This window comes from Pongo pygmaeus, chromosome 23 (genome assembly GCF_028885625.2).
Source record: "Pongo pygmaeus isolate AG05252 chromosome 23, NHGRI_mPonPyg2-v2.0_pri, whole genome shotgun sequence".
Classification (NCBI taxonomy): domain Eukaryota; kingdom Metazoa; phylum Chordata; class Mammalia; order Primates; family Hominidae; genus Pongo; species Pongo pygmaeus.
In genome coordinates, this window is record NC_085931.1 from 33,334,699 (window position 1) to 33,361,530 (window position 26,832).

Genomic DNA, 26,832 nt, shown 5'->3' on the forward strand with positions numbered 1-26,832 from the left:
TAATCTGATTCTAATAGTCCACCTTATTTTTGGATCCACTCTTCTCAGTTGTTAAAACACTGTCTTATTTGTGAGAGACTTTTACCTTTTTCAAATGCCATACATGTGTATGTATGCTCTTAGATAAGGAACTTGACTCAACTATTATTATTTAAGAACCCACTATGCTCAAGAGATTGGATACAAATTATTCAGGGTTACCAATTCTTGGTATTTGGAGTTGAAATCAGAATGTCACCGTATTAACCCAACATTGATCCCCAAACTGAGAACAAAATGACAATTTAGAAAACCCAGGCCCACTTAAGTGCACTGCTCTGTCTGGAGAGCATCCAGTCCTATTCTGCTAAAGCCGGAAAATCCGGATAGGTCGATAAGTCCAAGAATGATTGCTTACCAATACGTGGCCAGCTTTGTTTTACTTACGTCTCCGAACACTGCCAAATTTTATTGAGGCCAATTCCAGACATCTTGTTTTATCCTTAAACACTTTAGGATGTGTCTCTAAGAGATAGCTCTTTGTTATTTTTTTCCAAGTTTTAAAATTGTGGTAAAATATACATAACATAAAATTTATCATCTTAACCATTTTTAGGTGTACACTTTAACGATATTAAGTACATTCAAATTGTTGTGCAGCCATCACCACCATCCATCTCCAAAACTCTTTTCTTTTTTTTTTTTTTTTGAGACGGGGTCTCGCTCTGTTGCCCAGGCTGGAGTGCAGTGGTGCAATCTTGGCTCACTGCAAGCTCCGCCTTCCGGGTTCACGCCATTCTCCTGCCTCAGCCTCCTGAGTAGCTGGGACTACAGGTGCCCGCCACCATGCCTGGCTAATTTTTTTGTATTTCTTTTTAGTAGAGACGGGGTTTCACTGTGTTAGCCAGGATGGTCTCGATCTCCTGACCTCATGATCCACCCGCCTCGGCCTCCCAGAGTGCTGGGATTACAGGTGTGAGCCACCGTGCCCAGCCCAAAACTCTTTTCATCTTGTAAAATGGGTGCTCCATACCTGCTAAGAAATGACTCCCCATTCACACTCCTCCCCCCAACCCCATCTACTTTTTGTCCCTATAGATTTGACTATTCTACATACTGGATATAAATGGAATCATACAATATTTGTCTTTTTGTGTGACTGTCTTTTTTTTTGAGATGGAGTCTCGCTCTGTTGCCCAGGCTGGAGTGCAGTGGCACAATCTCAGCACACTGCAACCTCCACCTCCTGGGTTCAGGTGATTCTCCTGCCTCCGCCTCCCAAGTAGCTGGGATTACAGGCGCCCGCCACTATGCCTGGCTAATTTTTGTATTTTTGGTAGAGACAGGGTTTCATCGTGTTGGCCAGGCTGGTCTCGATCTTCTGACGTCAAGCGACCCACCCACCTCAGCCTCCCAAAGTGCTGGGATTACAGGCATGAGCCACCTCACCAGACCATGGGTTTTTTTTACTTAGCATAATGACCTCAAGGTTCATTCATGTTGTAGCATGTGTGAGAATTTCCTTCCTTTTTAAGGCTGAATAATAATCCTATTGCATGTGTATAACACATTTTGCTTATCTATTCGTCCATTGATATACACTAAGAATTCTTTATTTTTTAACTCTAATAACATCACACCTAAAAAAAAAAAAGCAGTAGTTTCTCAGTATCATCCAGTATCTTGTCAGTGTTGTTTCTCTATTTGTCTCAAATGCTTTATACATTAGGTTTATTTGAATCAGCATGCAAAGAAGGCCTATGCATTGCATTTGGTTGACATTTTATGTATTAGAGCTGCTTTTTGAAGCAAGCTTTGATCTTATTTTTTTATACTTAACACAAATGTAGTATTTTATTTGTGTACATTTATCTTTTTAATTTCATAGTCCTTTCAAATCTGTTAAGATTCTGATTGTTACTCTAGAATATTGACAGTCTCAAAGCATACCCTTAGCCGATAAAACAGTCCCTGTATATGACTTTGGTTAGAGTCATTATTCAGAATATTGACTAGCAGATGATTAAGGTCAGAGCTCTGGGCCCTGGCAGCAGGCAGACAGAGATCCATGTGGCCAGCACCACTGAGGTGCTTTTCCACCTCATTCCAAGAGTCTTTTGTTTCATACATTGTTTGGGCTTTCATGTGCTAAATGTTTTGATGGATTCAAAATGAATTTGACTCTGAGAAGAAACAAGAGATTAAGTAAATATGAATAACTGACACAAAGCAAAGCTCTCTATTCTATAAGCATGCCACAGATAAAAGGCTTGGGGTAGGGGACTGATTATCCGTGAAAGTTACTTTGGCTACCTCAGCAGAGGTAAGCCAGATACTTTACTGAAAAGAAGATTTATTCTATCACATTTACTTGGCTTCAAGAAAATTAGATTGGTTTGGCATGATTTCTTAGTGAGCCCATATTGATTGCAGGTATTCATGTTTTTCTTTTCAAAGGGCTCACAAATCTGATGGCTAATGTTGTAGAATTTGGAGGGGGAACCTCAAATGCAGCAGTCTTATCTTCTGGAATCCCACTGTCCTCCTCTGTTTTGTTAATAAATATTGTAAATCCTAGCACTTTGGGAGGCCGAGGCAGGCAAATTACTTGAGGTCAGGAGTTCAAGATCAGCCTAGCCAATATGGTGAAACACCGTCTCTACTAAAAATTACAAAAATTAGCCAAGTGTGGTGGTGCATGCCTGTAGTCCCAGCTACTCGGGAGGGTGAGGCAGGAGAATTGCTTGAACTCGGGAAGCGGAGGTTGCAGTGAACCAAGATTGTGCCATTGCACTCCAGCATGGGCGTCGCAGCGAGACTGTCTGAAATAAATAAATAAATACATAAATACTGTAACTTCTAGGGCATTTGTATTATTCTATTTTTCAGGATTTTTCTATTAATTGCAGACAGAGTAAATAACACTAATCTGTCCAGTTGTGGTGGCTCAATCCTGTAATCCCAGCACTTTGGGAGGCCAAGGCAGGTGGATCACCACAGGTCAGGAGTTCAAGACCAGCCTGGCCAACATGGTGAAACCCCGTCTCTACTAAAAATACAAAAAATAGCTGGGCGTGGTGGTGAGTGCCTGTAATCCCAGCTACCCAGGAGGCTGAGGCTGGAGAATTGCTTGAACCCGGGAGGCGGATGTTGCAGTGAGCCAAGACCACGCCACTGCACTCCAGCCTGGGGGACAGAGCTAGACTCCGTCTCAAAAACAAAACAAAACAAAAACCCCACTAATCTGATCTATGTCCTCCAGGAATTTATGACCTTGGATGTTGTTGTATAAGCCAGCAGGGAACTAAACTAGGAGAGGATGATGGAATTTGAACATGGCTCATTTGTGAGAAAGGTGGTGAGACTGGGAGGTTTTCTTTGGTTGTGATAATGTGGTTTCCTGGTTTACTAAGTATCAGTGGTTGCGTCGTGGGGCTTCTGTTATCTTTTATTCTTGGTTTACTTAAATATGTTAACTTTACTTAAGTAAATTATGTCCATCTTCATGGGCTGCTCCTCTGCCTCCCTTCTAAGCCTTGGTGTGTCCTGAGGCTCTGTGCCCTGGGCTCCCAGGCCATTCTCTCACTTTTCACGGTCTCTCTTGGTGCTTCCATCCAGTCTCATGACTTCGCCTGCCACAAATGACCCCCATATTCTTATTTTGGGGCTTGAATTTTTTTTTAGACTTACAAAATGTTAAGCAATATAATACCTAAGAAAATTCCAAAAGTAACAAGTGCTGAGGACGGCAGGCCCTACCAGATGTTACAAAACCTCCATAAATAAAATAGTGTGATGCTGATGTGTAGATAGATGTCGGGAGCTCCATGATAGCTGAACACATGGAGGTCCCTGAAGAGCTGTGTGCTGGAAAAGGCAAGGACACCCCTCGCGCCTCTCTCTATGCGCCTCTTCCATCTGGCGGTTCGTCAGTATCCTTTGTAATATCCTTTGTAATAAATGAGAAACGTGTTTCTTTGAGTTCTGTTAGCCACTCCAACAAATTAGTCAAACCCAGGAAGAAGGTCATGGGAACCTTGCTTTATAGCTGGATGGTCAGAAGTACAGGCCACAGCCTGGGGCTTGCGATTAGTGTCTGAAGTGGAGTCAGTCTTATGGGACTGAGCCCTCAACCTGCGGGATCTGATACTATTTCCAGGTAGATATTGTCAGAATTGAATAAAATTGTGGGATATCTAGGTGGTGTCTGCTGGAGAAACCCCCCCCCACATCTGGCGTTGGCAGTCTTGTGTTGAGTGGTGTGTGAGAACAGGAAAAATGCTTTGGTTTTTCCTATCTTAATAAACCACTCCTAGCATTATTTTCTTTGCTATAACCCAAGGTTGGAACATGAAGGGACTTTCTTGTAATAATGGCAATATCAATTGGCAAGTTCTATTTTTTAAAAAATTATTTCACTACAGTTATGAAGTAATGTTTTGGTTTTTTGCTGTTATATGTGTTTTTTGTTTGTTTTGGTGGACTCATTTGGGAACATAATCACCACTTAGTTTATCTTTTCTGTGTTAAAATGGAATATGAATTTCAAACAACTCAGTATTGTGGTCAGAACACAGGCTTTATTATACCTGGCTCCATCATTAATCAGCTTTGTAATTTCTGAAAGATTTCTTAACCCCAACACTTTGTTTTTCCCAAGTGTAAAGTGTGTGTGAGATGCTTGTCTTAGTGGGTTAACAGGAAGATGAGATGAGGTGACTTGTTGTCCTGTAGCCTGCTCCACTCAGCAGCTGGAACATCCAGTATGTGCTAGACTCTGCTACAAAAGACAAACAAGGCACCGTCCTGAATTATACTCTCAGTATGAACAGTCTCACTTGTGTTCCTTCCAAAGGGTAGTGTGGTTTTAACGCAGCGGTCCATGATCTTTGTTGCTAGTGTAAGCCTCTTCAAGGTTACACAAGGTAACAGATGTTAAATAGTCCAATCAGTAGCAACAGAATTGGGGCTGAACAGAACAGTGTTTAAAAATAAAGGTGTCGGCCAGATGCGGTGGCTCACGCCTGTAATCCCAGCACTTTGGGAGGCCGAGGCGGGCGGATCACGAGGTCAGGAGATCGAGACCATCCTGGCTAACACGGTGAAACCCCGTCTCTACTAAAAAAATACAAAAAATAGCCGGGCGTGGTGGCGGGTGCCTGTAGTCCCAGCTACTTGAGAGTCTGAGACAGGAGAATGGCGTGAACCCGGGAGGCGGAGCTTGCAGTGAGCCGAGATTGCACCACTGCACTCCAGCCTGGGCAACAGAGCGAGACTCCATCCCAAAAAATAAATAAATAAATAAATAAATAAATAAATAAATAAATAAATAAATAAAGGTGTCTTGTAGGTAGGTCAGAGCAGAGAAATTTATAGAAATAAACTTGGTGCTTTATGGGAGTGATAAACATTTATTGAGTATGTGTTTTCCCAGAGTTTTTCATTGAAGCTTATCCCATTAACAGGTCTTGATTTAGCCCAGGCACTGCGTATAAGATGGCCTTTGGAGAAAGGTGCTTGGTTTCAGTTTACACAGTAGTAGCAATCCATCGGCCCTGGAAGATGTGCCAAACCTGCTGACTTTCTTATTAACCCCAGACTCTCCAGGAAGTATTCACACTGACTTAGAAATTCATTCAAGTCAGATTTAGACAGATTTGATGATATCTAGGGAAATATTTAAGCAAAAACTTTTGGCCAGTTCTTTTTTCTTGCCTTTTGGAGAAATCAGGTTTTGTATTTCCTCCCTTTTTCACTTCCACTTCCCTCGCCTTCACCTCTCCAAGACCTCCTTCCTCCCAAAGCTCTCCTCAGTGGTGGGCTTATCTGTGACACCTTATCTGGTAGTTTTCTTTGGGAGTTCACCCCCAACTCATCTCCTCCTGTCTGTATCACTTGTGGCATCCTTGACACTGCCTAGTGTCATCCTGCACATGTCTTATCTCCACTGTGGGTTGGTAATCCCCTTGAGAGTTGATTCACAGGCTTGGGTGGATCTATTACAGGTGTAGAAAAGCAAGCTAATGTTTCCTTCAAGTGTTTACCTAATGTTAACTTTTTTCTAAATTTTATTTAACTTCTCCTCCTCTTTTGCTTTTGGCTAGAGTCAATCCATTTCAGAGGAAAAAAATTTAATCAAATGCTTTTTTTCTGTTTAGCTCCAAAACCTTGGAATTAATCCAGCTAACGTTGGATTCAGCACACTGACTATGGAATCTGACAAGTTCATATGTATCCGAGAGAAAGTTGGTGAGCAGGCACAGGTCACGATCATTGACATGAGTGACCCAATGGCTCCGATCCGACGGCCTATCTCTGCAGAGAGTGCCATCATGAATCCAGCCTCTAAGGTGATAGCTCTGAAAGGTAAACCCGATGGGATTGTTAGAAAGGAATCTTACCTCATTTTAACTGCTTTGTTACCTTAAATATTGAACAAGTGTCACTAAGCTCATGGCAAAGTGTTCATCAATAGTATTCAACTTAATTCCAAAAGTTTTAGCAAAAGTTATGTTTAGTGTGCCCTAGTAAGAGGCCCCTGAGCACCAGAGCTTCTTGGTAACATCACCCACAGCGCCAGACACACCGAGAGGAAGAAAATGCCCAGGCCTTTGTCTTCATGTGACGAGGAACGCACAACAGCACTGTGCATGTTTCCCAGGAAGGCTGTGTGGCCCCCTTGCCTGAGGGCCTGCTGCAGTGGTGCTTCCAGTCATCCGACGATACAGGCTCTGGGGTTTTCCTCCTGTGAAACACATCAATGATAGAGGAGCTGATAATTAATAGAATTTCACTTCCTTGAAATCAGGGAGTCTTGGGTGCTTAAAGCCTTCTAGTTATCTTGAAAAATATAGAATCTTCTTATATTTTCTTCATTTGGCAAATAAAAGGATTATGTATGCAGTAGACTTAATGATTTGTGTGAAATGCAGTGTCACTTACTTTGAAAAGCAAAAACTGGGCTGGGCGCAGTGGCTCATGTCTGTAATCCCAGCACTTTGGGAGGCCAAGGCAGGCAGATACCTGAGGTTGGGAGTTCGAAGACTAGCCTGACCAACATGGAGAAACCCCATCTCTATTAAAAATACAAAAAATTAGCCGGGCGTGGTGGCGCATGCCTGTAATCCCAGCTCCTCAGGAAGGCTGAGGCAGGAGAATCTCTTGAACCGGGGAGGTGGAGGTTGCGGTGAGCAGAGATCATGCCATTGCACTCCAGCCTGGACAACAAGAGCAAAAATCGGTCTCAAAAAAAAAAAAGAAAAGCAAAAACTGTTTCTGGACCTAAAATTTGTGAATGCCAAATATTAGCTTCGCCTAGGCTTCTATTTTGTTACAGAAATAGTGTCTACTTGGTCATTTCAGTAGGTAGAAGGACATCTGAAAGTTAAGACCTTTCTATTTGAAAAGAAATAACTGAAATTCTTTTATTTGAAAGGTTCTTTGTTCTATTACCAACCCTACCTTTTCCCTTGTAATCTTGTCAAAGTAATTATTTGAACATATAGTGTAAGCAGTATAAACTATTTTGGTTAGAAATTATTACAATTATAGGATATTAATGATGCTTTTATCTTTCTGTTACTTTGTCACTTACCCCTTGGCTCTTTTTGATGGAATATTTGCCTTGTAGTGTCACCCTTTTCTGCATTTTATGTTGTTGTAGTACTTAAAAAAATATTTGTAGAGAAGGGGGTCTCACCATGTTGTTCAGGCTGGTCTTGAGCTCTTGGCCTCAAGTGATCCTCCTGCCTTGGCCTCTCAAAGTGCTTGGATTATAGGCATGAGCCACTGTACCCAGCCTTGTTATAGTACTTTTGAGAGGCCTTATTTAGCATGTTGTTGGTGGTTTTGTTTGCTGTTTAGTGTTCTCAGCAGGTCTCAGAAATGATCTGCATTTTAGTCTTCCTGGTTTTCTGGTACAGTTCTCTTTAACAATGTGCAGTGCGGAGCTCCTAGGGGGTGTGTGTGTGTGTTGTGGTGTGGAGTTGGGGAGTAAAGAGAATGCAATAGTTAGATATTGTCAATCCCTTCCAGCCAAAGACCACCAGGAACACACTTGCAGTTGAACAAGGTGGGTTTATTGTTGCAGTGGGAGAGAACACACGCTATGGGGAACTGGGGAGTGTCTCAGTTAGAGCCTTTCATAGGATTTGGGCTTTGGTTGGATGATTTAGGGGGTAGTCTAAGGAAGCAGGGGTTTGCTGTAGATTGGATGTTGGCAGCAAGTGGGGGTAATTTTTATGATTGCATATCTCAATAAATTTCATCTATTAGGGAGGGAAGACTAGAGTGAGATTAAAGCTATAATGGGTAAAGAAGTAGCAGTCACTCATTTTAGCTGAAAGAGAGGCATGTTGGTATTTTGTGAGTTGTGCAGTAACCTTATTTTTTCTGTGCTTGCTGTGTCTCACTTGATCGTGGTCTCAGAGGGCCCTTGCCTGAGGCTGGTGTTCTCCAAGGTGGTTTATGTCCATCAGGAGAGCAGCGTGGCTTTGCTGTGATTGCCAGGCCAGCTTCCGGGTGGCAGGGGCTGCTGCTTCTTATTTTCATTCTTAATGGTCATATAAATCACTTCAACTATAACATGTTGAGTCTTGTTTTCTTTTCTGTAGGGAAGTGTAAGACTCTGGAACCAAAAAGGGACATAATTTTAAGGCTTTATCTAATTTTTACTGCTAATTCTGTAGCAGTAAAATCTTGGATCATTGTAATACAAATCATTGACAAGTGGAGGATGTACAGTGTGTTTTCAGGGCCCTACACCAAAATGAGCAAACTGTCTTTGAAGAAAGAGTTGTTTGTATAGTGATTGGTTGATGGAGATGATTGATTTGTAAGTGAGCTCCGCAGAGTCCTCTGCCATATCACACACCTTGACTAGCTTCTAGGATCCAGTGCAGAAATACAGGGTGTGGGGGGGCCTCACCTTGTATCTCACAGATTTTTCCCATTTTGGCTGGTGAAGTTTTGTGATTGGAAAGGGGTTCCTGAAGCAGCTCTCAGACCTCCTTTTACAAAAAGGGATAGGCCAGGTGGCTCATGTCTGTAATCCCAGTGCTTTGGGAGGCCAAGGCTGGAGAATTACTTGATCCCAGGAGTTGGAATTTGTAGTGAGCTATTATCGCCCCACTGCATTCCAGCCTGGGTGACAGAGCAAGACCCTGTCCCTAAAAATAATATTAAATTAAATTAAGGCTGGGCGCAGTGGCTCACGCCTGTAATCCCAGCACTTTGGGAGGCCGAGGCAGGCAGATCACCTGGAGGTCAGGAGTTCAAGACCAGCCTGACCAACGTGGAGTAACCTCCTCTCTACTAAAAATACAAAAATTAGCTGGGCGTGGTGGCATGCACCTGTAATCTCAGTTACTTGGGAGGCTGAGGCGGGAGAATCACTTGAACCCGGGAGGCGGAGGTTGCAGTGAGCCAAGATCATGCCATTGCACTCTAGCCTGGGCAACAAGAGCGAAACTCTGTCTCAAACAAACAAACAAAAAAGAGTGAAACTCTGTCTCAAAAAAAAAAATTAAAAGGGACACCATTGCAGCCTGTCCTCATGCCTGGCCGTGAACTCCCAAGGTGTTCAGAGATACTCAGCCCACGTCGTTGCCTGGCTTTCTGGAGAAGCCTGGAGCAGATTCACTTACCCAGTACCCAGTCTCTGTTCATACTTTCTTTGCTGATGGATTTGTGGTGAATTCTTTAAAACCAGATACATTTTGCCTTTGACTTAAAGAGCATCAAGTGGTGGCAGAATTACTCATCTGTTGCTTATGATTTTAGTGGAACACCTTAACTGAGGGATTGGCCAATGGTCTGCTTTTTGCTCCTGAACTAGGAATGTTTTTTATTTGTTTGTTTTAAGATCAGGTCTCTCTCTGTCACCCAGGCAGGAATGCAGTGATGTGATCATGGCTCACTGCAGCCTTGAACTCCTGGGCTCAAACGATCCTCCTGCCTCAGCCTCCGAAGTAGCTAGGACTACAGGCACGTGCCACCATGCCCAGCTAATGTTTAAACATTTTTTGTAGAGATGGTATCTGACTATGTTGCCCAGGCTGATCTCAAACTCCTGGCCTAAAATGATCCTCTCACCTCAGCCTTCCGAAGTCCTGAGACTACTGATGTGAGCCTCACTTGGCCAAGAATGGTTTTTATAAGGAGTTGTAAAAACAAAGCAAAACAAAACAGACAGAGGTCTTTTATGTCCTTTTATAGGGAAAGTTGGCAGATACCTTGCATTACTGGCCCAGGTGTGATATTCTCAATTTTATTATGAAGCATTGTGTGTTAGTCCGTTCTCACACCGCTATAAAGAACTACCTGAGACAGGATAATTTATGAAGAAAAGAGGTTGAATTGACTCACAGTTCCATAGGCTATATAGGAAGCTTGGCTAGGAGGCCTTAGGAAACTTATAATCATGGCAGAAGGTGAAGGGGAAGCAAGCATGTCTTACTGTAGCGGAGCAGTAGAGAGAGAACAAAAGGGGGAGTGCCATACACACATACTTTTTTTTAACTGCTCCTTGCAGAGCAGGGCTAACCCATAGGCAGTGTGTCCAGAGTAGCCACACACACACTTATACCCATCAGATCTCATGAGAACTCACTCCCTATCACCAGAACAGCAAGGGAGAAATCTGCCTCCATGATCCAATCACCTCCCACCAGGTCCCTCTCCAACACTGGGAACTACAACTTGAGATGAGATTTGAGTGGGGACACAGAGCCAAACCATATCACATTACCTTTTCAGTATTTATATGTATCTCTTTTTACAAACTTTACCTTTTTTCTCTTAATTTTTAGAAGTAGATGGAGTATAGGCTAATCTAGTACCTGTGCGGCAGAGTTGGCACTGAGCTCAGTGGGGGATAGAAGAAGGGGAATGGCACCCCCTGGAGGCCCCCTCCTCACCTTGACTACTTAAGTCTGACCTGAAGTGTTTCCCAAAGAAGGCCGGTCCTTTTTTGGTCCTTTTAGTGATGCTGAATATTTTGTGCCTCATAAACACATGTTCATTTAAAACAGGCTAAGGACAACTTGACAAGTTTTCAAGCTAGAGGAAATTTCCTCTGTGATCTAAGGCTGCTTGACACTAAAAGGTACCCCCATCCTGACAGTGTACCACCAAGAATTTTTGGTCCAGATTTTTTTTTTTTATATCTTTCTTTGTCTGCTTTTTTCAAGTATAATTTACATACCATAACATTCACTTATTCTTTTTTTTTTTTTTTTTTTTTTTTGAGATGGAGTCTCGCTCTGTTGCCCAGGCTGGAGTGCAGTGGCGTGGTCTTGGCTCACTGCAACCTCTGCCTCCCAGGTTCACACCATTCTCCTGCCTCAGCCTCCCGAGTAGCTGGGACTACAGGCGCCCGCCATCACGCCCGGCTAATTTTTTGTATTTTTAGTAGAGACGGGGTTTCACCATGTTAGCCAGGATGGTCTCGATCTCCTGACCTCGTGATCCACCTGCCTCAGCCTCCCAAAGTGCTGGGATTACAGGCGTGAGCCACTGTGCCCAACCAACATTCACTCCTTCTCGGTGATTTTTAGTGAATTCATAGAGTTGTGGAATCATCTCTACAATATAGTTTTGGAACATGTCTGCAACCCCAGAAAGTTTCCTCATGCCTGTTTGGAACCATTCCCACTCCTACTCCCGGCCCGAGGCAGCAACTCATCTGCTTTCTTCCTCAACAGATTTTCTTGTAGACAATTCAAATAAATGGAATCATACAATATGTAGTCTTTTACATCTGGCTTCCTTTACCTAGCATAGTGTTTTTGAGGTCCATCCATGTTATAACATGTATCAGTAATTTGTTCCTTTTTATTGTCTAATAGTATTTCATTGTGTGGATATGCCACATTTTGTTTTTCCATTCACTAGTTGATGGACATTTGGATTGTTTCCAGTTTTTAGCTATTAAGAATATTGCTGCTATCAACGCTCACTGAGAAGTCTTTGTGTGGACATATTTTCTTTGTTGTTGTTGTTCTGCAATTTCTTTTTTTTATTTTATTTTACTTTAAGTTCCAGGATACATGTGCAGAACATGCAGGTTTATTACATAGGTATACATGTGCCATGGTGGTTTGCTTCCCCTATCAACCCATCCTCTAGGTTTTAAGCCCTGCATGCATTAACTTTGTCCTGGTGCTCTCCCTCTCCTTGCCCCCCACTCCCCTGACAGGCCTGGTGTGTGTTGTTCCCCTCGCTGTGTCCATGTGTTCCTTGTTCAACTCCCACTTATGAGTGAGAACATGCAGTGTTTGGTTTTCTGTTCCTGTGTTAGTTTGCTGAGGATGATGGCTTCCAGCTTCATCCATGTCCCTGCAAAGGACATGATCTCATTTCTTTTTGTGGCTGCATAGTATTCCATGGTGTATATGTACCACATTTTCCAGTCCATCACTGATGGGCATTTGGGTTGGTTCCATGTCTTTGCTATTGTAAATAGTGCTGCAATAAACATATGTGTGCATGTGGACATATATTTTCATTTCTCTTGGGTGGAGTAGAATTGCTGGATCATATGGTAAATTTGTTTAGCTTTTTTTTTTTTTTTTTTTTTTTGAGATGGAGTCTCACTCTATCGCCCATCCAGGCTGGCGTGCAGTGGCGTGATCTTGGCTCACTGTAACCTCTGCTGCCCAAGTTCAAGTGATTCTCCTGCCTCAGCCTCCCAAGCAACTGGGATTACAGGCACCTGCTGTTGCGCCTGGCTAATTTTTGTGTTTTTTGTAGAGACGGGGTTTCACCATCTCAGCCATGCTGGTCTTGAAGTCCTGACCTCATGATCCATCCACTTGGCCTCCCAAAGTGCTGGGATTACAGGCGTGAGCCACCACTACCGGCCTGTTTAGCTTTTTTTTTTTGAGGAGTCTTGATCTGTCACCTAGGCTGGAGTGCGGTGGCGCTATTGCGGCTCACTGCAGCCTCCACCTCCCGGGTTCAAGCAATTCTCCTGCCTCAGCCTCCTGAGTAGCTGGGACTACAGGTATGTGCCGCCACGCCCGGCTAATTTTTGTATTTTTAGTAGAGATGAGGTTTCACCATGTTGGCCAGGATGGTCTTGATCTCCTGACCTTGTGATCCGCCCACGTTGGCCTCCCAAAGTGCTGGAATTACTGGCGTGAGCCACTGCGCCTGGCCCTGTTTAGCTTTTTAAGAAACTGCCCAACGGTTTTCCAAAGTGACTGTCTCATTTTATGTACCCATCAGCAATGTGTGAGGATGCCAGTTTCTCCACACATCCATGCCAACACTTGATACTATCTTATTATAGCAATTCCAGTGGTTGTGTACTAGCATTTTGCAGTTTTAATTTGTATTTCTCTAATGCCTAATTATGTTAAATATCTTTTATTTTTAAATATGATTATTAACCATTTATATATATTTTCTGAGAAATGTCTATTTAAATCTTTTGCCCAGTTCTTAAATGGGTTGTCCATCTTATTATTGAATTATAAGAAGTTCTTTATATATTCTGGACATACATAATTTATCAGCTATGTGATTTACATGTATTTTCTCCCAGTCTGTTCCTTGCCTTTTCATTCTCCTAATGACATCTTGTCTTAGTCTGTTTGTGCTGCTATAATGAAATGGCTGACACTGGGAAATCTATAAAGAATAGAAATTTATTTCTTATAGTTCTGGAGGCTGGGAGGTCCAAGATTAAGGTGCTACCAGATAGTGTGTCTGTTAAGGGCTCACTCTCCACTTCCAAGATGGCCCCTGTTGCTGCATCCTCTGGAGGGGAGGAACACTGTGACAGAAGGGCAAAAAGAAACCTAACTCCCTCCATCAAGCTCTTTTGTGAGAACATGAGGGCTTGCCTCCCAAAAGGCTCCATCTCCCAACACTTGGGGATTAAGTTTCAGCATGCATTTTGGAGAGAACAAAAGACATTCAAACCATAGGATATGTTTTGAAGGGCAAAACTTACTAATTTTGATGAAGCCCAACTTACCTATTTTTTTTTCTTTAATGGATCATGCTTTTGGAGTCATAGCTAAGAGTGCTTAGCCTATGGTTTTGTACTTTTAGTTCTTTTTTTTTTTTTGAGACAGAGTCTTGCTCTTCTCACCCAGCCTGGAGTGCAGGGGTGCAATCTTGGCTCACTGCAACCTCTGCCTCCTGGGTTCAAGCGATTCTCCTGCCTCAGCCTCCCAAGTAGCTGGGATTACAGGTGCCTGCCACCACGCCTGGCTAGTTTTTTGTATGCTTAGTAGAGATGGGGTTTCTCCACGTTGGCCAGGCTGGTCTTGAACTCCTGACCTCAGGTAATCCACCTGCCTCAGCCTCCCAAAGGTTGGGATTATAGGTGTGAGCCACTGTGCCTGGCCCAGATCTATGCCCATTCTTGTACTGATTACTTGATAGTTGTAGCTTTATGGTAAGTTGGAAGTCAGGTAGCGTTGGTACTCCAACTTAGTGTTTTTCAAAATAGTTTTGAAACTCTTTGAAACGAGATCCTTTGAAAATTGCCACATAAATTTTGGGTTTAGTTTGTGAATTCCTACAAAAATCCTTCTGGGGCTTTGATAGAGATTACATTGAATTTATCAATTTGGTAAGAATTGCTATCTTGACAATATTAAGTCTTCTAGTCATTTTAATGTCTCTGTTTATTTAGATCTTTAATTTCTTTCAGTGATGTTTGCATATTCAGTGAGCAAATCCTATACTTCTTTGTTAAATTTATTCCCAAGTATTTTATTCTTTTTTTTATGTTATTATATACAGACTTATTTTCTTAGTTTTATTTTTGGATTGTTTCTTGCTAGCATATAGAAATAAAATAATTTTTGTATATTTTTCTGTATCCTATATACTTATTAAACTTATTCTTGTAGTTTTTAGTGGATTCCTTGGCATTTTCTACATACCGTATCATGTTATCTGTGAATAGACAGTTTTACATCTTCCTTTCTAATCCAGATTCTGTTTGTTTCAACATTTTCTCAGCTAGAATACCCAGTGCAGTATTAAACAGAAGTGACAAGAACAGAAATTGTTGAATTATTTCTGACCTTAGGGGGGAATTTTTAGCCTTTTACAATTAAATATGATGTTGGCTGTGGATTTGGGGTAGATAAATCCTTTATCAAGTTGGAGAAGTTCCCTTCTATTTTCTGTGTCTACTGAGATGATCACATGGTTTGTGTCCTTTATTAGTGTGGTGTATTACATAAATTAATTATTGGGTATTAAGCCAACCTTGCATTCCTGTGGTAACTCTCTTTTGGTCATGGTGTATGGTGGTTTTTTTATGTTGTTGGATTTTGTTCACTAATATTCTAAGGGTTTTCTGTTATTTTTATAATTGGTCTATAGTTTTCTTTTCTTGTGATGTCCTTTTGTGACTTTGTAATTAGGCAAATGTTGGCCTTAGAGAATGAGGTCCTTCTTCCTCTATATTCTGAAAGAATCTGTGAAGGACTTATTTCTGTCTTCTTTGAGTATTTGATAGAATTCAACAGTGAAAGCCTTCTGGTCCTGGGGTTTTCTTTGTGGGAAGATTTTAAATTTCGAATTCAACTTCCTTACTTGCTGTGAATCTGTTCAGATTTTCTGTTTTCTTGTGTCAGTTTTGGTAATGTGTGTCTTTCTAGGAATTTATCCAGGTTATCTAAGTCTTCTAGTATGTTGACATAAAATTGTTCATAATATTCCCTTTTTTAAATTTCTTTGGAGTTGGCAGTGATGCCCTCTTTCATTCTTAATTTTGATAATTTGTGCCTTCTCTTTTTTTCTTGATCATTAACTAAGGTTTGGGTCGGGCCTGGTGGCTCATACCTGTAATCCCAGCACTTTGGGAGGCTGAGGTGACAGGATCACTTGAGACCAGAAGTTCAAGACCAGCCTGGGCAACATAGGAGACTCCATCTCTACAAATTAAAAAAAAAAAAACAAAAAAAAACTACCCAGTGTGGTAGTACATGTCTGTGGTTCCAGCCACTCAGAAGTCTGAGGCTGGAGGATCATCCTGAGCGCATTATGTCAAGGCTACAGTGAGCTGGGATAGTGCCATTGCACTCTAGCCTAGGTAACAGAGTGAGACCCTGTCTGTAAAAATAAATAAATAAGATTTGTTAGTTTTCTTGATTGTTTTGAAAAACCCTACTTCTGGCAAGGTGTATATAGGCTGCTCCAGGAACATGTGCACAGCTGCCTACCCTGTGCCTTTCTTGTTAAAATGTAGCATACCATTTTAATTCTTCTGAATTTTTCTTTTTACTATTTTGTGTGTGTGTGTGTGTGTGTGTGTGTGTATGTTTATAGTGGTTGCTGTAGGGTTTATAAAATGCATCCTAACTTATCACAAATGATTTCAGATTATTAATATTAACTTCTATTAAAATGAAGAAATTTCACTCCAGCATAGCTTCATTTCCTATTCCCTCTGTTGTGCTATTTTTATCATTCATATATATGAATATATAAAATATATTAAAAAAGAGAAAATAAGATGCATCTATATATGTTATAAACCCAACACCCTATAGTTTTATTGTGGTTTTAAATGATATTATTTAATGAAATTAAAAGAAATCTTTATACTAACCAACATATTTATCATATCCAGTGCTCTTTATTTCTTTTTGTGGATTTGCACTCCCATGTTAGTTCAGTCTGATTAGAAGTCATTTACCATAAGCTGTTAGTGCCTGAAGACAGTGAGGGTTTAACATTTACCATTTTGACTAGACAGCAAAACTACATCACACCTAAATTATGTCCAAAAGCAGTTGTTTTATAAATTTATATAGTTTAAACTTAAGTTGATAATATAGTTATAGCTAACTTTAGAACTGTTTTAAGGCAGCAAGCCTTTATCTTACTGATCATGTGTTTTGGATATAAATTGCATCAAATTTCGGCCGGGCACGGTGGCTCACACCTGTAATCCCAGCACTTTGGGAGCATAAGGCAGGTGGATCACCTGAGGTCAGGAGTTTGAGACCAGCCTGGCCAACATGGTGAAACCCTGTCTCTACTAAAAATACAAAAATGTGCTGGGCATGTTGGTGTATGCCTATAATCCCAGCTACTTGGGACGCTGAAGGAGGAGAATCTCTTGAACCCAGGAGGCGGAGGTTGCAGTGAGCCTAGATCGCCCCATTGCACTCCAGCTTGGGCCCCAAAAGCGAAACTCCGTCTCAAAAAAAAAAAAATTGCATGAAATTTCACCATTGAGTTGCCCCTTTTCGTGAATTCGAGAAGTCATCTTAATTATTGCCCAGGTATATCATGACATCATTAAAGACTTTCTGTTAGCAACAGCAGCCTTATTTCTCAAATTGTGGTTAAAAACCAGTTTTGCTAATTGATGATAATATTGTAATAATATGAGTTGTTGCGTAGCTTGGCTGACTAACTGGATAGTCAGATTAACTCATTTTTTCTAGCTGTGTAGCTCACAGATAGTACCTCAAAAAAAGCTAGATCTGTGAATAATTCCGCTATTAACATGAGTGTACAGATGTCTTTTTGGGAACCTGTTTTTAATCCTTTTGATTCTATACCCACAAGTAATTGACTGGATCATATCATTATTCATTTTTAATTTTTTTGAGGAACTGCCATCTCTTTTCTATAGTGGTTGCACTATTTTACATTCTCAGTAGTGCACAGGGTTCCAATTTTTTCACATTATTGCTAACACTTGTTATTTGTATTATTTTCTTTTTAATGGTAGCCATTCTTTTTTTTTCTTTTTTTTTTTTTTAAGAGACTGTAACTTCAAACTCCTGGACTCAAGCTATCCTCCTACCTCAGCTTCCCAAGTAGCTAGGACTGTAGGCATGCACCACCACAACCAGCTAATTAAAAACATTTTTTCTTTGTAGAGACAGGGTCTTGCCATGTTGCCCAGGCTATCTTAAACTCCTGACCTCACATGATCATCCTGTCTCAGCTTCCCAAAGTGCTAGGATTACAGGCGTGAACCACTCCACGCGGGTCATTTTTTAATTGGACTATTTGTGTTTTTTGTTGTTGAGTTGTAGGCATTCTTTATATATTCTGGATATTAACCCCTTGTCAGATATATGATTTCCATATACAGGCATACCTTGAAGATATTTTGGGTTCAATTCCAAACTACCACAATAAAAAGAATATTACAATAGTGAGTCACATGAATTTTTTGGTTTCCCAGTGCATATAAAATTATGTTTATACTATGCTGTAATCTATTAAGTGTAAAATAGCATTATGTCTAAAAAAATGGATTATCTTAATTAAAAAATAATTTGTCTCGGTGCGGTGGCTCATGCCTGTAATCCCAGCACTTTGGGAGGCTGAGGCGGGCGAATCACAAGGTCAGGAGATCAAGACCGTCCTGGCTAACACAGTGAAACTCCGTCTCTACTAAAAATACAAAAACCAAAAATTAGCAGGCCGTGGTGGCGGGTGCCTGTAGTCCCAGCCAGTCAAGAGGCTGAGGCGGAGACTGGCGTGAACCCGGGAGGCGGAGATTGCAGTGAGCCAAGATTGTGCCACTGCACTCCAGCCTAGGTGACAGAGCAAGACTCCATCTCAAAAAATAAAAATAAAAATAAAAATAAATAATTATTTATGGCCAGGCATGGTGGCACATACCTCTAATCCTAGCACTTTCAGAGGCCAAGGTGGGAAGATAACTTGAGCCTAAGAGTTCAAGAGCAGCATGGCAAAGAATACAGTGAGACCTTAGCTCAAAAAAAAAAAAAAAAAAAATTCTGGGTGTGGTGGCGCACGCCTGTAGTCTCACCTACTCAAGGAGGCTGAGATGGGAGAATAGCTTGAGCCCAGGAGTCTGATGACTGCATGTCAGCCTGGGTGACAGAGAGAGACTCTGTCTCAAAATAAATAAATAAATAAATGAATAATCTATTTATTTATTCCTAAAAATTGCTTACCATTATCAGCCTTCAGTGAGTTGTAATCTTTTTTTTTTTTTAAAGATGGAGTCTCTCTCTGTCACCCAGGCTGGAGTGCAGTGGCGTTATCTCAACTCTCTGCAACTTCTGTCTACCAGGTTTAAGGGATCCTCCTGCCTCATCCTCCCGAGTAGGTGAGATTACAAGCACATGCCACCATGCCCAGCTAATTTTTGTATTTTTAGTAGAGATGGGGTTTCACCATGTTGGCCAGGCTGATCTCGAACTCGTGACCTCAAGGGATCTGCCGGCCGCAGCCTCCCAAAGTGCTGGGATTACAGGCATGAGCCACTGTACCCAGCTGTGAGTTGTAATCTTTTTACTGGTGCAGGGTCTTGCCTTGATGCCAATGGCTGCTGATTGATCACAGTGGTGGTTGCTGAAGGCCGGAGTGGCTGTGGCAATTTTTTTTTTTTTTTTTTGAGATGGAGTCTTGCCCTGTTGCCCAGGTTGGAGTGCAGTGGCGCGATCGTGGCTCCCTGTAAGCTCCGCCTCCCGGGTTCACGCCATTCTCCTGCCTCAGCCTCCCAAGTATGTGGGACCACAGGCACCCACTACCACACCCAGCCAATTTTTTGTATTTTTAGTAGAGATGGGGTTTCACCACATTAGCCAGGATGGTCTCGATCTCCTGACCTCGTGATCCACCTGCCTCAGCCTCACAAAGTGCTGGGACTACAGGCATGAGCCACCGCGCCTGGCTGGCAATTTCTTAAAATAATACATCAGGCTGGGTGCAGTGGCTTATGCCTGTAATCCCAGCACTTTGGGAGGCTGAGGCAGGCAGATCATGAGGTCAAGAGATCGAGACCATCCTGGCCAACATGGTGAAACCCCGTCTCTACTAAAAATACAAAAAAATTAGCTGGGCCTGGTGGCACGCTCCTGTAGTCCCAGCTACTTGGGAGGCTGAGGCAGGAGAATCGCTTGAATCCGGGAGGTGGAGGTTGCAGTGAGCCAAGATTGCGTCACTGCACTCCAGCCTGGCAACAGAGTGAGACTCCATCTCAAAAAATAAATAAATAAATAATAAATAATTTTAAAAAAAGACATCAATGAGATTTCCGCAGGGATTGACTCTTCCTTTAATGAAAGATTGCTCTGTAGCGTGCAATGCTGTTTGCTAACATTTTACCCACAGTAGACTTCTTCCAGAATTGGAGTCAGTCCTTTTAAAGTCTGGTGCTGCTTTATGTTTATGTACTATTCTAAATTTATGTACTAAGTTTATGTACTATTCTAAATTCTTGTAGTCATTTCAACAGTGTTCACAGCATCTTCACTGGGAGTAGATTCCATCGGAAGAAACCACTTTCTTTGGTCATCCCTAAGAAGCAGCTCCTCATCTGTTCAAGTTTGATCCTGAGATTGCAACAATTCAGTCCCATCTTCAGGCTCCACTTCTAATTCTCTTGCTGTTTCTACCACATCTGCAATGACTTCCTCCACTGAAGTCCTGAACCTCACAAAGTCATTCATGAGGGTTGGAATACACTTCTTCCACATTCCTGTTAATATTGATATTTTCACCTCATCTCGTGAATCACAAATGTTCTTAGTTGCATCTAGAATGGTGAATCCTTTCCAGGAGGTTATCAATTTACTTCGCCTAGATCCATCAAAGGAGACATATTTATGGCAGCTGTAGCCTTTAAAAATGTATTTCTTAGGCTGGGCACAGTGGCTTACGCCTGTAATCCCAGCACTGTGGGAGGCTGAAGCGGGCGGATCACAAGGTCAGGAGATCGAGACCATCCTGGCTAACATGGTGAAACCCCATTTCTATTAAAAATACAAAACATTAGCCGGGCATGGTGGTGGGCGCCTGTAGTCCCAGCTACTGGGGAGGCTGAGGCAGAAGAATGGCGTGAACCCGGGAGGCAGAGCTTGCAGTGAGCCGAGATCACACCACTGCACTCCAGCCTGGGCAACAGAGCGAGACTGCGTCTCAAAAAAAAAAAAAAAATGTATTTCTTAAATAATAAGACTTGAAAGCTGAAATTACTCTTTGAGCCATGGATTGCAGAATTGATGTTAGCAGGCATGAAAACAGCTTTCATCTCCTTGTATATCTCCATCAGAGCTCTTAGGTGACCAGGTGCCTTGTCAATGAGCAGTAATCTTTTGAAAGGAACCTTTTTTTTTTTCCTGATCAGTAGATCTGAACAGTGAGTTTTAAATATTCAGTAAACCATGCTGTAAACAGATGTACTATCATCACGACTCTTGTTTTTCCATTCATAGAACACAGGCAGAGGAGATTTAGCATAATTCTTTTTTTTTTTTTTTTGAGACAGAGTTTCACTCTTGTTGCCCAGGCTGGAGTGCAATGGCACGATATTGGCTCACCGCAACCTCCAGCTCCCGAGTTCAAGGGATTCTCCTGCCTCAGCCTCCCAAGTAGCTGGAATTACAGGCATGCACCACCATGCCCAGCTAATTTTTTGTATTTTTAGTAGAGATGGGGTTTCTCTCCACGTTGGTCAGGCTGATCTTGAACTCCTGACCTCAAGTGATCTGCCCGCCGCAGCCTCCCAAAGTGCTGGGATTACAGGTGTGAGCCTCTGCGCCCAGCCGATTTAGCATAATTCTTAAGGGCCTTAGGATTTTTGGAGTGGTCGGTGAGCATTCCTTCCATTTAAAGTTACCAGCTGCATTATCCCCTAACAAGAGAGTTAACCTGTCTTCTGAAGCTTTGAAGCCAGGCATTGACTTCTCTCTCGCTTGAGTCCTAAATGGCATCTTTTTCCAGTAGGAGGTTGTTTCTTCTCCATTGAAAATTTGTTCATCTATGATCTTAGCTAGGTCTTCTGGAGAACTTGACACAGCTTCTGCATCAGAACTTGCTGCTTCACCTTGCCGTTTTATGCTATGGAGATGGCTTCTTTCATTAAACCTCATGAATCAACCTCTGCTAGCTTCAGACTTCTGCAACTTCTTCACCTCTCTCAGCCTTCACGGAATTGCAGAGAGTTAGGGCCTTGCTGTGGATTAGTCTTTGGCTTAAGGGATCGTTTGGCTGCTTAGATCTTCTATCCAGGCCACTACAACTTTCTCCATATTAGCAATAAGGCTGTTTGTTTTCTTATCATCAATGTGTTCACTGAAATAGCACTTTTAATTTCCTTAAATAACTTTTCCTTTGTGTTCACAAGTTGGCTAACTGGTGCAAGAGACCTAACCTTCAGTCTGCCTTGGCTTTTGACATGCCTTCCTCACCAAGCCTAATCATTCCTAACTTTTGACTTAAAGTGAGAGACGTGGGACTCTTCCTTTCACTTTCACTTTCCTTTAGCAAGGAAGGTTGTTAAGGTTGTTAAATGGCCTAATTTCAATATTGTTGTGTCTCAGAGAATAAGGAGGCCTGAAAAGAGGAAGAGGGACTAGGGCATGGCCAGTCAGTGGAGCAGTTAGAACGCACACATTTATTAAGTCCACTATCTTATATGTGTGTGGTTCATGTTGCCATAAAACAATTACTGTAATAACATGAAAGATCACTGATCACAGAGCAGCATAACAAATATAATAATGAAAAAGTTTGAAATATCATGAGAATTACCAAAGTGTGACCCAGAGACAGGAAGTGAGCACATGCTGTTGGAAAAATGATACCAATAGACTTGCTTGATGGAAGATTGCCACAAACCTTTGATTTTTTTTTTGTTGTTCACAAAACAAAAAAAAAACGCCTGTAATCCCAGCACTTTGGGAGGCCAAGGCGGGCAGATCACCTGAGGTCAGGAGTTCGAGACCAGCCTGGCCAACATGGTGAAACCCCGTCTCTACTAAAAATACAAAAATTAGTTGGGCATGGTGGTGGGTGCCTGTAATCCCAACTACTACGGAGGCTGAGGCAGGAGAATCTCTTGAACCTGAGAGGCAGAGGTGGCAGTGAGCCGAGATCATGCCATTGCACTCCAGCCTAGGCAACAAGAGTGAAACGCTGTCTCAAACAAAACAAAACAACACAAATGCAATATCTTCAAGACACAATAAAACAAAGTGTAATAAGGTGAGGTATGCCTATATTTTCTCTTATTCTGTGGATTGCCTTTTCTCTCTTTTGTGACCTCTGATGCTGTCCAATTCATTTTTTTTCTTTTATTATCATATCCAAAAAAATCATTGCAAGATCCAGTGTCATCAAGCTTTCCCCTATGTTTGCTCTAAACATTTTATGATTTTAATTGTTGGGTTTTTTTTTTTAACCTGTGAACTTTTTACTGGCCTCCTGCTCCTCAAGGGGTACCCTGCTTCTGCTGGCTCAATTCCTCAGAACTTTGGTGTCGTTGGTCTCAAACACCACTTTGCCGTCCACTGTCCTGCAGGTGGTGGTCTTTTGGATGGTTTGTATGGAGTTGCTGCTGTCTAGGGCCTCACCAAGATTGAAGTCCTCCCCATCTTCCAGCACGCGGTGGTAGGTGGTGATCTCAGCCTCCAGATTGACCTGGATGTTCCAGGCTTCATACTCCTGGGCCTGGCGCTGTCTCTCTGCCCAGGTCTGTGCCAGCTCCGACTCCAGGTACAGTAGGACCCTGCTGAGCTGCTCATCTGCATGGTATAGCAGGCTTCCACCTTCCTCAGGCTGTTCTCCAAGCTGGTCTTCAGATTTCTCATCAAGTCCAGGCCAATCTCCAAGGACTGGACTGGACATCTCAGCTCCATGAGTGTCATCTCAGCAGCTCTGATCTCGGTGGACTGCGTGGTGACCACTGTGGTGCTCTCCTCAATCTGCCGGGACCAGTACCTGTCCAGCTTCTCTAGGTTCTTCTGAGCCAGCTTGTCATGTTGGGCCCAGATATCTGCCATGATCTTGCCAAGATCCTGATATTTGGACATCTGCCTCCACAGTCAACCCAAAGCTAGCAATACGGGCTTGTAGGCCTTTTACTCCCTCTTCATGGTTCTTCATGAAGAGCAGCTCCTCCTTGAGAGTCTCAATCTTTGTCTTCAGCTACAACCCAGTGACATTGGTGTCATCAGTGACCTTGCAGAGCCCATGGATGTCGCTCCTCACAGACTGGCGCATGGCCAGCTCTGTCTTATACTTGACTCTAAAGTCAGCAGCAGCAAGATGGGCATTGTCAGTGTGCAGAACGATGAAGACATTGTCCACAGAATTTGCAAAGATCTGAGCCATCAGCTTCTCAGTGGTCTTGAAGTAATGGCCCAGTCTCTGACCTGGGGTCCCTTCTTCTCCAGGTGCTCCCGGTTTTTGCTCTCCAGCCTCTGATTCTCAGTCTCCAGGCTCCTCACTCTGTCCAGGTAGGAGGCCAGGTGGTCGTTCAGGCTTCGCATGGTCTCCATCTCATTTTAGATGCCCCCTATTCCCGCCAGACCCCTGGCCATCCCAGTGGCCAGGACCCTGGACCCCAAGCCACCCTGGAAACTGGTGGAGCAGGACACAGAGATCTGGGAGCCCAAACCCCTTACGTCTGCATAGATGCCAGCTGGACTGCTGATCGGCCGGGTACTGTAGCTGGGCGGCTGGATAGATCCCAGGGACTGGTAGTTAGTAGAGAAGGTAGTGGAGCGAGTGGTGAAACTCATGCTGTCTGGGGAGGAAAGTGAGAGAACAGGACTCAGGTTCTGTCTGTGATTTTAGTTTTTATGTTTAGGTCTTTAATCCATTTTGAGTTACTTTTCGTATATGGTATAAGGTAAGGGTCCAATTTTATTCTTTTGTAGACCCAGTTTTCCCAGTATTATTTGTTGAAAAGAGTATTCTTTTTTCTCATTGAATGGTCTTAGTACCCTTGTCAAAGATCATTTGATCATATACGTGAAGGTTCATTTTTGGGTTCTCTCTTATATTCCATTGGTGTCTATGTTTCTATGCTGTTACCATACATTTGCTTACTTTAACTTTGTAATGAGGTTTAAATTCAGGAAGTGTGAGATCATCCAACCTTGTTCATCTTTATCAAGATTATTTTGGCTATTTGAGGTCCTTTGAGATTCCATATACATTTTAGGATGGATTTTTCTATTTTTATAAAAAATGTGTTTGGGCCTATTGAGTTTTTTGAGGCACTTTTATCAAATCAGTGCATGCAGCTGTTTCTAGACTTTCTTCTGTTTCATTGATCTATGTGTCTTATGACAATAACATAGGTTTTATTAATAGCTTTATAGTATGTCTCAACATTAGGTATTGTAAGTCTTCCAGCTTTGCTCTTTTCCAAATTTGTTATGTCTATTCTTTGTCCTCAGCATTTCGATATTCATTATAGCATCATTTTATTTTCCACCAAACAAACAAAAGATGCTGGGCCAGGGTGGTGGCTCACACCTGTTATCCCAGCACTTCGACAGGCTGAGTTGGAAGGATTGCATGAGGCCAGGAATTTGAGATCAGCCTGGGCAGCATAGCAAGACCTAGTCTCTAAAAAAAAAAAAAAAAAAAAAAAAAAAATTTAAAAATTAAACTGGGCATGGTGGCTCACGCCTGTAATCCCAGCACTTTGGGAGGCTGAGGCAGGCGAATCACTTGAGGTCAAGAGTTTGAGACCAGCATGGCCAACATGGTGAAACCCCATCTCTACAAAAAAATACAAAAATTAGGTGGGTGTGATGTGATGGCATGTGCCTGTAATCCCAGATACTTGGGGGCCTAAGGCAGGTGAATCATTTGAACCTGGGAGGTGGAGGCTGCATTGAGCTGAGATCATGCCACTGCACTCCAGCCTGGGCAACAGAGAGAAACTGTGTCTCAAAAAAAAAAAGAAAAAGAAAAAAAAAGAAAAATTAGCTGAGTGTGGCAGTGCATGCCTATAGTCCCAACTACTTGGGAGGCTGAGGCAGGAGGATCACTTGGGCCCAGGAATTTGAGGTTGCAATGAGCTATGATTGCTCCACTGTACTCCAGCCTGGGTGACAAAGTGAGGCCCTGTATCTATAAAAAAGAAAGAAAGAAAGAAGGAAAAGGATGCTGGGATTTTGATTGGGATCGCATTGAACCTGTAGATAATTTATGGGGAAATGACATCTTGGCAATTTTAAGTGTTCTGATCCATGAACATGGTATGCCCCTTCTTTTATTTAAGCCTTTACTTTCTTTCAGGAATATTTTATTGTGTAGAGACTTTGCTTACCCTTTGTTAAATTTACTCCAAAATACTATGTTTTGGGTGGTGGTAGGAATTTTTTTTTTTTTTTTTTTTTTTTGAGACAGAGTCTTACTCTGTCAGTCAGGCTAGAGTGCAGTGGCACAATCTTGGCTCACTGCAACCTCCGCCTCCGAGGCTCAACCAATTCAGGTAATCTGCATGCCTCGGATTACAGGCGTGAGCCACCATGCTCATCCTGAATTCTTTTTTATATTTCCAAATTGTTTGCTGCTAGTATCTCAAAATTCGGTTGATTTTTTTTGAGACCTGTTTTCACTTTGTCACCCAGGCTGGAGTGCAGTGGCGTCATCTTGGCTCACTGCAACCTCTGCCTCCTGGGTTCAAGCAATTCTCCTGCCTCAGCCTCTCAAGTAGCTGGAATTACAGGCGCCTGCCACCAAGTCCAGCTAATTTTTGTATTTTTAGTAGAGATGGGGTTTCACCATGTTAACCCGACTGGTCTCAAACTCCTGACCTCAAGAGATCCACCCGCCTCAGCCTCCCAAAGTGCTGAGAATACAGGTGTGAGCCACTGTGCCCAGCCCAATTGAAATTTTTGTAGGTTGTCTTTGCATCTTGCTGCACTCCTGTAGTCACTTATTAATTCTAATAGTTGTTTTGTAGATTTGTAGATTCTGCAGGATTTTCTTTGTAAATAATTATGTTGTCTGTGAGTTAAGACAGGTTAACTTCCTTTTTTGATCTTTATGCCTTTTATTTTTCTTGCCTTATCACACTAGCTATGTTATTCTCAGTGTCAAAACAAGTGGTCAGAGAAATAATCCTTGCCTTGTTCCCAATCT

At 42.3% G+C, this 26,832-nt stretch overlaps 1 protein-coding gene across 4 annotated transcripts in view; it reads left to right on the top strand.

Annotated features, from left to right (window-relative positions):
• Positions 1 to 26,832, top strand: part of CLTCL1 (clathrin heavy chain like 1) — a 112,394-nt gene that overhangs the window by 10,959 nt on the left and 74,603 nt on the right. For all 4 annotated transcript variants that reach the window (XM_054469258.2, XM_054469260.2, XM_054469259.2 and 1 more), the window contains exon 2: positions 6,138 to 6,345. In XM_054469258.2, coding sequence (XP_054325233.2) covers positions 6,138 to 6,345 — 208 coding nt within the window. The remainder of the gene's footprint in view (positions 1 to 6,137; positions 6,346 to 26,832) is intronic.